General features: G+C 36.4%; 1 protein-coding gene across 1 annotated transcript; it reads right to left on the bottom strand.

The window, feature by feature from the left end:
* Positions 1–2: 2 nt before the first annotated feature.
* Positions 3–5,256, bottom strand: arsa (arylsulfatase A). The gene is made up of 8 exons (XM_083551793.1): positions 4,853–5,256; positions 3,644–3,884; positions 3,311–3,529; positions 2,471–2,640; positions 2,223–2,347; positions 1,578–1,705; positions 1,388–1,490; positions 3–1,285 (listed from the first exon to the last, which is right to left on the bottom strand). Exons 1-8 carry the CDS (start codon positions 5,068–5,070, stop codon positions 978–980), a joined length of 1,512 nt encoding a protein of 503 aa, XP_083407919.1. The 5' UTR covers positions 5,071–5,256; the 3' UTR covers positions 3–977.
* Between the last annotated feature and the right edge of the window lie 8,623 nt (positions 5,257–13,879).

Raw genomic sequence — 13,879 nt, 5'->3', positions numbered from 1 at the left:
AGTTTAAAGAGTAAATAATTTTTTATTCCATTTTTTCATTTTCAGAATAATTTTCTTTTTTAAAGGACAGCTCGATAACGTTAAAAACATTTAGCTCTTTTGAACACGTGCATTTTATTAGGATTTTAAATCACTTCAATGCAAATAAATACATAAAAACATTTGAAACATTTCGAAAGAAATTTATACTATTAAACAAAACACACGAATGCAATCAGAGGTGAAATAGGCGACCTTTTTTAGTGCATTTTTACGGGAACCATTTTCTCATGAGCATTGTTAATGAATTAATAGTCAGAGCTCGAGCAAAAATGCCTTCTAGACACAATTCTTTTTGTTTTTTTGTTTTTAAATCAAAACAGAAAACCCCCCACAAATCAATAGAAATCAGATTACTGCTGCATGACTTTTAGCTTTATGAGATGAGAATATAACAGAACAGCAGAGCAAAAGGATCTTTCACACATTTCACACTGTTTTATAGGAATTATTCTCTTGAACACAGCAGATGTGTGAGTGGCAGTGGCTGATTTTAATGCATTATAAAATTAACACATTAATGCATTATAAAACTGGTTTTTGGCCTGTGTACGATTTTAAAGAAAAAGGAAAAAAAAAACATTTATGTACATACAGGTAGTCCCAGACTTACGATGAAGATGCATTATAATGACATCATCGTAACTTGTAAATATCGAGACATGGCCAAGCCCACCCTGGAGTCTTAAAGAATGATCAGTATGAGGTAGTTTACTGTAATTGGTAATAATTGAACAAAATACAGTACATAATTTAGCAAAACGGAGCAATTTAAAGTACCGTAATGTATAAACTTTACGGTATACATGTATTTGGGAGCGGGTGTGTGGACGAGTGGCGTTGCGTTTTTCCATTTTTTTCCCATTTTGCTGTAGTCATCATAAGATCGGAAAAGTCGAACCATCGTAACTCGGGGACTACCTGTAGAAATGAACTGGTCAGTATTTAATCTCACAGCGGCAGCATTCTGGTTTAGGAGAACACTGTGGGTTACAGCAGGGTGCCAGGTTCGGATCAGTTCCTTTTCCAATCTCACTTTCTCCAAACTGCATCAAGGCCTCAAAATTCTCCTTGAGTTCCTTGATCTCCTGCAGCACACTGACCAGCTCGGGATGGTCCTTCACACTCAGGTTATAGTTTTCAGATGGATCGGACTCCAGGTCAAACAGCAGAGGAGGGTCGTGATACTTCAGGACGGAGATTAACCGACAGTCCTGATCTGGAGTTGTTTCACTGTGTGACGCTCCTAAGACGGGAAAAAAGCAGACAAAGGGATGTAAAGAATATATTGCATGTTAAAGAGTGCATGAATAGAACTAGTTATGAGAAGAGTGAAGCCAGATCTCACCCCTTGTGTAATAATGAGCTTTATATTGTCCCATTCTCACTGCAAACACACCATACTTCTCAGTGGGGTCGACTGGGTAGTAAAAGATAGCCTTCCTTTGACCCTGAAAGCCGAGCCATAGAGAGTTTTATGAACCCATGTAATGAAAGCACTCAAAGGAAACAGCTTTATTTAGACTCATGATTCTTACTTCTCCATGGTTGAACAATATATCTATCATGTCCACGCCATCCAGCTGAACCTTGGGAAATGGAGCTCCAGCCAATCTGGCAATGGTTGGCAGGATGTCCAGAGTACTAGACAGACTATGGGTGAGACCTGGGAATTATAAGTAAATCATTTAATTACAAATAAAACTAATTCATTCTACAGCGAATGAGTGTAATTCAAGTAAGTAATAATATACTTGGGGGGTATGCTGTTATAGGAATAGAAGTCAGCATCATGCCATTACAATTTCTGATGAATACATTTTTAAGGATATATTTTTTGTTTATCCATTTAGAGTTACATTTAATGCTGTGGAATGTTATCTGTTATTCAGTATCAGCTATAAACAGTTCTTCCCAAACCAGTCTCTCTGCTGCTTTCTCATAAAGTTAATAAGACAAAATATATCACTTGTAATGTTTGTATTGCTCTGTGAATGTTACAAATCCCGAGCACTGAAAACTATTTCCCTCTATGTTTAATATATGAAATGAGCTGTTACTATAGAAACAATAATGTTCATTTATATTAATATGTAGACCACACTAGTGTCAGAGTAAAAAATTCAACAGCTGTCATATACATTTGCATTATACATGTACATGTTTATGTACGACTACTGTACCTGGTTTGATGACTCCAGACCAGTAGGCAATAGCAGGTTCTCTCATTCCTCCTTCATAAGTAGTTCCTTTACCGCACTTTAACAACCCAGAATTTCCCCCACGAGACATTCGCATAAGTTCTGGCCTGAAGAAGAAAAAAGAAAAAAAAAAAGAAAACCTATAATAGAGCAATAAAAATACAGTATAAACATAAAGAACTGCAGGAAGTTGTTGTTTTTTATTTCGAACCACACACAAACACTCTTACCCATTGTCAGATGTGAAGAAGACGAGTGTGTTGTTTAGCACCCCTGTGTCCTTCAGCGTCTGCAGGATGTTTCCTACGGTGGAGTCAAACTCCAGCAGTGCATCTCCAAACGGCCCCCTGAGCGACCGGCCCACAGATTTCCACCCTGCAAACTGTGGGTAGTGAGTGTGCTACACGGACACACGGCCAGATGAAAGAGAAAAAACATGCACAGTAAAAAAATATGTATCCATTTTTTCCATACAATCTATTTTATACAATTTAAGCAGAAGTCCTTTTACTGTGTATCTAGTTTCATTATTTGTGTAGTTAATCCTTTAAATGAAACTTTATGAAATACAGTGGAACCTCGGTTTACGGACGGCCTGGTGTACGTATGTTTTGTTATGTATGTCGCTCTATGTTGTGTGATGTGATGTCCCTCTATGTTGTGTGATGTCGCTCTATGTTGTGTGATGTGTTATGTCGCTCTATGTTGTGTGATGTGTTATGTCGCTCTATGTTGTGTGATGTGTTATGTCGCTCTATGTTGTGTGATGTGTTATGTCGCTCTATGTTGTGTGATGTGTTATGTCGCTCTATTTTGTCGATTGTCGCTCTATGTTGTGTGATGTCGTCATCTTATTTCACTGAAAATAAACTCTAAAAGCTTCACTTGAAGTAAACAGGGTTTTGAGCATTGATCAAGGGCCCCAAGAGTGGCAGCTTGGTGATCCCGGGACTTGACCCCCCCGACCTTCTGCTCAGTAACCTAGAGCCATTATCATTCACATAACCACCTCCCCACCAAGACACCAAGACTTCCTATTACATTAGTGAGATGTTTGACTGCTGACTCACATGAGAAGGATAATAGAGGAAAAAAGGTTGGCGTTTCTGAGCAGAGCTGCGGATGAATTCTGTGGCAAAATCACTGTAGGCGTCTTCCAGATTAACAAAATCTACAGGCTGCTGTGTGATGGTTTCCCCCTTCATCAGAGGCACGGTTACTGTACCGACATCACAGAAGCCATAACACTTCACATTCGGAGGGAAGCAGGTCAGATTGTGACAAGGACCCTGTACAGAAAATAAGTAAGAATGAAGTATTTTAGACATCGAAATCTACATATTACCACATAGGTAAAACGATTCCAAAAATTCTTTACCAGATGGCAGGGACAAATATGTTACCATGTCATGAGAGTATGGGATGCCGAGGTAGTGGTCAAAGCCTTGTCGTGTAGGCAGGTAAGTACCATTAGCGCCGTAGCCCAGGTGCCATTTCCCCATCATGGCTGTGGCATAGCCTAGAGGCTTCAGTACTTCTGCAATAGTGGTCTCGTTAAGAGGAAGTCCACCTATTGAGCCCGGGTACAGCACACCGGGGTAGATCCCAGAACGTGTCTGGTAGCGTCCTGTCAACAAAGATGCTCTGTCGAATGAGGAGAAAACATTACTGAGATGATGGTATGGTAAATTTTTTGAACTAATAACGCTGACTAAGTTCTACTTTCGCTTATTGTTGTTTGACTTTCCTGATAATTAAAAAGAAAATCAAGCATCCCAAAGTTTACATTATCCAAATACTGTACTGCCTTGCAATAACAGCATACTGACAATCCTAATACTCATCTGGTATCATTAAATAAATATGACATATCTTATCATTGATCTTCTGAAAATGCTTTATCATGATCTGGGTTGTTTTGGATCTGAAGCTCATTCTGAGAACACAGAGGGTGAATTTGGAAATACAAACTGGTCTGTTGTTATATTAAAAACTGAAATCGAACCCTTAGTTCTTCTGTATATTTTCTCTCCTTCTTCTTCTTCTTCAGTGTGTATTTGCAGAGAAATTTTTTAAATCTACACTGTAGGTAGGATTTTAGCCCCAAGACTATGTCTTTAATTAATTATAGGTTTGACATTTAAGTTATATATTTATTTTTATATGTTTCACACCACTGAATGCTCTGGGTTACTGATTGAAAGGTTGGGGGTCCAGGCTGAGACACTTGGGGCCCTTGAACAAGGCTCTTGACCCTTCAGGGATGCTGTAACAAGGCTGCGCTCTGATCCCATCTTTTCTAACATTGCTGGTATATGCAAAAATAGAATTGTACTCTGCTGTAAGGTACATGTGACAAGTATGAAGCTCACTTTCTTTCTTTCTTTTTTTCTTGCCCATGTTCAAGTGTTCAGGAAGCTCCGCCCCCCAGGACCTATACAATGACTGACAGGAGGGTCATCCAATCATATACATACACTTGAGCTAAAGCCTTAAACAATTATTTTTCATGTTTTACATGTTTTTCAGGTTTTCCGTACAATACATAAAAACAGAAATAAAGTAAATGATCAGAGTAATTATAGTAAGCAGAAAATAAAGACACTGCACACCTGGACGGGCTGCACACAGGGCTGGTGGAGTAGAAGTCGGTAAACCGGAGCCCATCAGCCGCCAGTCGGTCCAGGTTCGGTGTGAGTGATGTAGGATGACCCGAGAAACCCAAATCTCCATAACCCAAATCATCCGCAAACAGCAGCACGAAGTTGGGCAGAGGTGCAGCCTGGCACAGGGACACCAGCACTAATCCAACAACCGTAAACTTCTCCATGACCTCCACACCGCTCACATAATTCCACAGGGGAACCCTTCAGCAGCCATCACCGCCATCACACTTCACACAACTGAGATCCTAAAGCATGTGTTCATTCAGTCCGGAAATCACGCTTCAGTAACAGTGTAGAGCGCAGTGTTTCACTCTGCAGTCATGTGGAAGTCATGTGAAAGTCACGTGATCAACTTTAACCATTACATCATACAGAGGGCTTATGGGATTTGAAGTGGTGAAATTGTACTTACATTTAGCGAAAGAAAGAAAGAAAGAAAGAAAGAAAGAAAGAAAGAAAGAAAGAAAGAAAGAAAGAAAGAAAGAAAGAATAAGAGAGAGAGAGAGAGAGAGAGAGAGAGAGAGAAAGAAGCAAGCAAATAAACAAACAAAGGTTATAAATGAAATATATTTAAAAAAATTGTTTACTGGATTTAAAGTTTCTGTAATTTGTCTTTAATTTAGCATACAGTAAAGAAAGAAAGAAAGAAAGAAAGAAAGAAAGAAAGAAAGAAAGAAAGAAAGAAAGAAAGAAAGTATAAAAGTGAGAAGCAATAAACAAACAAATAAAGGTTATAAATAAAACAAAAATGAAATATATTACAATTTATTTGTTTACTGGATTTCAAGTTTCTGTAATTTGTCTTCAATTTAGCATACAGTAAAGAAAGAAAGAAAGAACCTGTTTTATTTGTTATCTATAATTTCCATTTATGGAATTTGGCAGATTTTCTTATCCAGAGCATCAATGATCTCATTTATACAACTAAGCACTTGAGGGTTAAGGGTTTTGCTCAGGGACCCAGCAAAGGCAGATTTGTGGTGGTGGAATTTGAACTCACAACCTTCTGATCAGAAGTCCAACATCTTAACCACTAAGCTAACCTTTTACAGACTAATAAACTTAGACCCCTTCAGTATAGATTTATTTTGTGCACATTGTTTTAACATTTGTCAATTTCTTATTGGAAACAGAGCGACCTTTAATCCTGAATTCCTTTTAAATTACTGAGATTTACAACACAATTAATTAAACCTATTCAATTTCAGTCAAACAGACCAGTAAGTCTCCCAGTTACAACACATCACCATTTAAGATAGATGTCTGCCTGTGTAACTAGAATAAAAAGGGACCCCTGGTTATGTTTCATAGGCCCTTAGATTGCAAAACCACTGCTGAACATATATTTCAGCTCACAGCTACTGAACATACAAGATTCATTCTCATGTTAGAAATTACAGCCTATAATAATTTCTATATTATATTTCTATATATCGATATTATAATGTCTGTTTCTATTTCTACACTTTAATGTAGTAGTATTACAAAATCCAATAAAATATTAATCAGAGGATACATTTAATCTTCTGGGGAAGAAATTCGAAATGGTCGATTGTTTTGGACAGAGAGATTTTCTCTGCCACTGTGGGTCACTGTTTCCCTGATGGTGGCGCAGTATAAGTACACAAAGCTGAACGCAGAAAGGATTTTTGAGGATTCCTACTGTAAATTAGCCTATAAATCAGATTCACAACCCTCCTGAAAACCCAGCTGCCCTGCACATTATTAGTGTTTTCCTTGCTCTTGCACACACTTTTAAACTAATGGGTTATGAATGTGTGTGTGTGTGTGTGTGTGTGTGTGCGTGTGTGTGTGTGTGTGTGTGTGTGTGTGTGTCTGTGTGTGGAGAATACATTAAAATGTCAGACCAGTGCTAGGACCCATGTAATAGGAAATGGATCAATCATTAATCATTAAACCAAAAAATATCCTTATATATATTACCTTTAAATAATCTGTATAATTAAAGTACAATAAAATGTTGGGTCTTTTTTAAGGGTCCAAATGCAAAACAACAGTTCCAGCAATCTGGAGCAATTAGGGTTAAGAGCTCAACAGTGCTAGCTTGAACCCCTGACCTTCTGATTAATAACCCAGAGCCTTAATCGCTGTGCCACCACAAGCATTATGGTATATTATGACTAGAGTTCTTATATGCTATCTTAATGCTGTGTTAGTAATCCAACATGATAATCCGTGGAATAAACCAATTCTTCAAGAACTATATGTTCTGTTCTAGTTCAGTCAGAAAGGCTTAGCAAGGAAATAAGGGTCTCAATGATACTGATTACCTACTTTTGCATACACAAACTGTTTTTCTACATTTGCATTTAATATACCTTCGATTCTTTCAGGAAGCTATTTTATAATGTTCTGTGAACCAGTCATTTTTTAGCTGCGTATATCTGCCTGTGCTTGAAATGAGAAGATATCAAAAAAATATGGACTGGCTGGTCTTCATCATTATTTTGTTTCTTGGTACAGTACACCACAGGTTTGTCCAGAATTTCCTCAATTCCACATAATTGATTGATTTCTGAAATATGAGGAGAAACTGTTCTGACTTCACTAACCCGACCACTCAATAAGTGCATTGCAAAGTAGGAAATAGAGTTCACGAGTTTATTAAATCTTAAGTAAAAGTTCAACGCCATCGGTAATGTAATTATTGAAATAAAGCACAAGAAGCCACTTACTTCCTGCTACTGCAATTAATTAATTGAAGAGTGTATCGGACAGCATGAGTCTAAATTGGCCATAAATGCATAAGGAACTGACAGTGTCTTTAGACAGAAATAAAGGGATAGCAGGGAAACACCTATCATTTCACTGATGCTCTGGGTTTTACACTTAGAGCTCTGCTAATATGGTATAGAAATATAAACTAGGTCATTTAAACTATTGCTACTTCATGCATAAATGCTAAAACGTGAAATTTATTAAACAAACTCCTGATCAGAGGTCCAACATTTTAACTACTGAGGTAACCCTTTACAGACTAATAGATTTAAACCCCCTCATTATAGATTTATTTCATGCACATCATTTTGTAACATTGTTTGTCCAATTTTGTTAAACAGAAAGACTTCCTGGAATTTTTTAACCTTCCAACACCCAAACACGATAAGTCGATGTTCATGTTTTTAAATGACTGAGGGTAATAACACGGTGAATTAAACCTATTCAATTTCAGTCAAACAGACCAGTAAGTCTCACAGCTACAACACATAATCATATAAATATATACGCCATATTTCTTGCACTGTAACTACATTTAAAAACTCGTTATAGTCTCTTGAATGCACAATCTATGAGAATACAGTTTTAATATGCGATTTTGGGCAAAAAGGTTAACATTTCGACTTATAATTAAGAACTATATAAAACTATATAGCAGTTATGATGTTCACAGTTACTTTTTTAAAGGGTGCCAAGTACTTTTAAAACATACATACCTACATACAAACATAAAAAAAAAAAAATAAATTTTTAAATTATATATATATATATATATATATATATATATATATATATATATATATATATATATATATATATATATATATATATATACACACACATACAGTGGAACCCGGTTATGTCGATGTCCTAGGGGGTCGCCAAAAAGCATTTAGCAAAAGCACATTTTTCCCCCCTTGTGCTCGAGATATCAGGGTTCGGCGACATAAAAAAGTCGACATAACCATTAAAAAATGCTTAGACAAAGCGAGAATTTGGCGGTTCCACTTCAAAAACGTCGACTTAATAGGGTTGTCGAGGTAACCGAGGTCGAGACAAGTGGGTTCCACTGTATATATATATATATATATATATATATATATATATATATATATATATATATATATATATATATATATATATATATATATATATATATATATTAGACTATACAGCATCCCCATACTGTATGTTTAAGTTTACAGCCATTGTACATGTTCATTCTCATATCAGGTAAAATGTCAGCATTTACAGTCTATTGACACACAAAAGTATTAATTATATTCTCCAAAGCTTTAAATCAGTGCTTAATAAAGATTATTTCTTACCCTTTTTGGAAATAATTTGTATATCATTTCTCTTTAATGTACTATTATTACAAAATGAAATTAAAGATGTATCAGGAGATATATTTAATGTATTTCAAACACTGTCTCATGAAATTCTTCTTTTTTGTCACCTCAAAAATTACAACTTTTATTACCTTTTAAATAGACATGTTCCCTTTCTAATAATATTATATTGAGGGTCAGTTCCTGTCATACTGTTTTGAATAATTTAACAAAGTAAACTCACAGGAGTTTTGATACTACTGATTAAGGCTTTATTATTATTTGTGGAATGCTGGCATGGTGGCACAGCTGGTAGTGTGACCAACTCATACTGTAAAACGTTTTCCATATTCCTCATATTTGCATGATTTTTCTTTAGGTGCTCTTGTGTAATATGCCAGTACTATACATTTTCACCAGACAGGATTCAGTGTGTAATAGGGTTTCTGCATGGTTTTCTTAATAGACTGGTGTCTCAGCCAAGATGTATTCCCGCTTCAAACACAGCATTCCCTGATCCACCATGACCAGCCACTGCTGATGAATGGACAGTTATATCCATGTGTCTGGCTGAGAAAAAGACGATGCATTTGCTATTCCTTTTCACGTCTCTCTACAAAGCTGACCTACATTCAGCTCAGTGTGATTGTGCATATAGTAGGAGTAATGAAGGGAGGCAGAAGGAGAATAAGAGAATAAAAAAAAAAGGGAGGGGGCGAATATGATAAATCAAGATGGTCAGAAATGTCTCTTTGTGCCCTTCAAGGCCAAACCACAAATGTGGTTGGACAGGGAGGATGGACTGGGGTTTGTATTTTGGGGGTGAAGGAAGAATAGAAGAATCATCTATACTTACAATTGCTTTGTCCTGAAAATGTCTTATTATTCTCTCCTGAATGCTGGTTATTGTCCGCCTTCCTACTGTGCATCGTAGAATGTGAAAATTCGGTTATTGGATTGCTTTCTGACAAGGCCAGTGTGTGTGTGTGTGTGTGTGTGTGTGTGTGTGTGTTTGTGTGTGTGTGTGTGTGTATGTGTGTGTGTGTGTGTGTGTGTATGTGTGTGATCATACAAAGCTGTAATAAAAAGGAAAATTTGCAGCGCACGTCTTTGGATTTCACCACTATGTTAAGTAACAGTGTGGTGAAGATCAAAGATTGCCTGATGGTAATCAGCTGTAATAAATCTATTCCTCAGAGATGCATTAAGTGAAATTTTCCTATTCTAAACGTGTAGCGCTTTTGAACATCCTCATATAAAGTTCCTCATTACAGCTCTAAAGTATCACTTTGATCAGTCTCATTTGCTACTCTGTGCTCTGAGTGTTGGGTCCTGGAGTTTTTCTCAGGATTGTAATATGATATTGATTTTGTCATAATCCCCTTTTTTCATGCATACTTAGGACAGAGTTACGCTCGTATAGTGAGGATTTAATATCTGCACATGAAATTCTGCACATTAGGATTCAGATCTCAGGCTTATCCAAAAAATTTGGCATTTTTACAGAAATGATGCAAGAGTTTTACACATGGGGGGGCGGAGCCAAAAATCAAGGTGTTTCTTAGTCAAGCACAGTTTTGTCCTCGAACTAAAAAGCTTCCATGATATTGATCTGAGGAACAGAATCTCCATCTCCAGTCTGAAAATGTAATCGCAACATGTCTAATTGAAATTAGTGTTTGTATCTGTTAATACAAATAAAAAGTTGTAAAAATAATAAATTTAATATTATCGTACCCTCAAAACAAACAATAAGTGCTAATTTTTTTTTACTTTTAAATTTTTCTTCCTATCAAAGGAATCCATTTCCATCAGACATTTACACTTATAGAGTATAGTATACACTTATATTTAAACACACGTTCATCTACATCTATACACACGTGTACATATCAGTATATGCCCATATATACATATACACATTATGTTTAATGTACACATGCTCATAAGAAATATAGATCGAGAAGAAAAAAAGAGAAAACTATGTACATATCGGGGGTGATCTTTCTTTAAATCATATATTTTGATAAAAAAATTTAATCAGGTCTATATGATATTGCATGTTTGGTAAATTTTTTAAGTGCTCCTTCATGGTAATCTCTCCCTCAACATATTTGCAACATTTCTGATAAATGCATCTTATAGATGTTGTTGGATGCTGGGGGATCAGAGTGTGGTTGTATTTATTGACATTTTGCTGACAGCTGACATTTTTTACATTGTGAATGCTGTGGTACTTTTTTCGTACTTGGCGGCTTTAAGTAAAAAAAAAAAAACGTCGCACTTTGAGCTTTGCCAATATTTGACAGCATGACATGCTATAATTAATGCGTGTGTAAAGTTTTGTAAAGTAGTGTTTTTAATTTAACGTAAAAGAGCAGGATGCAGATTTTAATTTAACCTGTGAGCGCGTGTCCCCAGCAGCTCTGTCGCAGGTCACCGCTGTTAATATGGTTCTTGCACTGCATTTATGTAAATTCACCATTTAATGGCTTTCAGCAGAGGTTTCACCTGCAGCTTGTGTGAACCATGAACCATGGCTTGCATTTTGCATTTTATTGCAGTCAAATATCTGTAGTTTAGCTTAAAGTATACTTGAGGCAGGTGCGTTACAGATGGGAGCAGATTCCTGGGATGAATGTTGATCTTCTGTGATAGTGTTGTAGTCCATCTGCATTCTGAAATGCTTTTCTGCACTAAAGTGGTTATGTGAAATGCCCTGCTGCCAAGTCTCAACAATGCATCTCCACTTACCAAACCTTATGTTTATAATTTTCATCATTTATTATACATTTCATCCATATTTGCATGATGTTGTATATATTTTTTAAAGAATGTTGTGCAAGTAAATGAATGTGCATGTGTATAGGTTTTTCTAATAATCTAGATGGTGATGGTAAAGTATAGACTAGGCAGAGAAATTAGAGAATTTCTTTGGGTTTTTTAAACAAATCCCAGTTGTAGTGAGTAAATGGTGCACTTTACCTGCACCATTGAAATAACTGGAAAACAGCAAGCGATGAGCAAATTATATGTTGGATATGTGAGCAAAGCATCAGCATCAGGCTTAGACTGGCTGCAGAAATGTAACCTTGACAACTTTGTATTCAGGCTGTGTGTCTCACTCTGCTTGGCTGATTCGTATATAAATAAGTTGGGTAGCTAAATGCCTGCGGGATATCCTCCTAGTACACAGGTAAAAGCATGCCCTGTAATGTATTGCCTATTAATAATACAGCCACGTGAACACTGATTTTAGGATAAATGTTGGGATGTGGTTAATTATTACATTGTGGATTCTGAGAGCAAAGTGCTTTTATATATCAATCCCTAATTGCTGTTCACAAAAGCGCATGTGTTCTGCCCACCCAGCAGCAGATGAATAATTGAGTGGGTGGTTGTGGCAGAAAGGGAGGAGAAGTTAGGATTAAAAACTCCTTACCTTCGTTCTCCTTTCTCTCTCTCTCTCTCTCTCTCTCTCTCTCTCTCTCTCTCTCGCTTACTTGAACAGTACGTTACGAGACAGTAGATAAGACTGTTGAATAATTCAGCTAGTGAGCATTTCCTCTTGCCTGACTGTTTACTGCTCTTTGGCATCAATGCAGTGGTTCTGTTTTGGGTAAAGAAAAAAAAAACTGTGAAAGAGAGGAGACGGAAGAGTAAATGATGATGTCTGTGTTTTTGTAAAATCCTGTGGAGTAAAATATTTGGTGACTTTCAGATTTCGAGATCTAGCACTGTGTAACAGTACTTACCTGTTTACAATTTATTAGCTAGTTTATCGGATTTGGCTGCCTTTTTAAATGCTTTTCCTCAGTGGTACAGTGGGGTACATATCCACATCCTTAGTCCATATCTTTAGTGTTTGTTGCACGTCGTGCTTAAGGTTAACATTCATTCCAATTTTTTTTAACACTACTCTTCTATGACACCTGATTTCTGGCTTGTAATATCAGAACTTTAATTCAAAACTCTGCACTGATATTTCAGCATTCATAAATGTTTCATTGTGGACAAAACATAATAATTAAACATAATACGTAATTATATGCCTACAACAAATGTTCTGCAAAAAAGAACAAGAAGTGTACTGAATGCTTCAATGAACTCCCTTATTGCAAAAATGTGTAAATCTGCTTTTAATTATACAGAGAATTAGTCAATAAAACAAACATCCGAGACCTGCTTCTGCCTTTTAAACTGCATGCCTCGATTCTCTGAGGAACTGTTTCTTGCCGTTTTATAAGGAGATCTCAATTTAATAAGCCTGTTTTAAGCATCTTGTGATTTGTTTCTGCTGACCATGGAGCTCATTCACTTAGATATCTGCAGGTCTCAGAACAGCTTCCTGTATGTCTTTCTGAACCTCTCTGTAGCATCATTTGTGACATAATACTTTACATTTTATTTGGAAGTGAATCAAATATATGACTTTTCTACTGTTATGACCCAGTCTAGGGGTAGGTTTGGTAATTACCTCAGGATTCAAAGGATTTGATATCATTATAATGAACAAGAAACAACACACACACACACACACACACACACACACACACACACACACACACACACACACACACACACACACACACACACACACACACACATACATTTTTGGAGCTGCCTTCCCTGAAACTAAAGCAGAAACAAACAAACAAACAAAAATATATAATACAGCCAAGCTTCCAGAACTCCCTACTACAAAAACAGAGGATAATGATTCCATATAAAAGAAAGATACACAAAAAATTCATATCCAAATTTTACATAAACAAATAATATTGCTAAAAGATAAAAAGCGTAAAAGAAAAAGTGGTAGAAACATATTCAAATGAGACACAATTTGAAAAGCTTATCGGGGATATTATTTTGCAAAGAATTTCTTCTTAAAGTTGAACAGAAT

Source organism: Silurus aristotelis, assembly GCF_946808225.1.
Source record: "Silurus aristotelis genome assembly, chromosome: 10".
NCBI classification, from domain to species: Eukaryota; Metazoa; Chordata; class Actinopteri; order Siluriformes; family Siluridae; genus Silurus; species Silurus aristotelis.
Note: the sequence above shows the minus strand (reverse complement) of the source record. Positions and strands in the feature narration are given on the sequence as shown.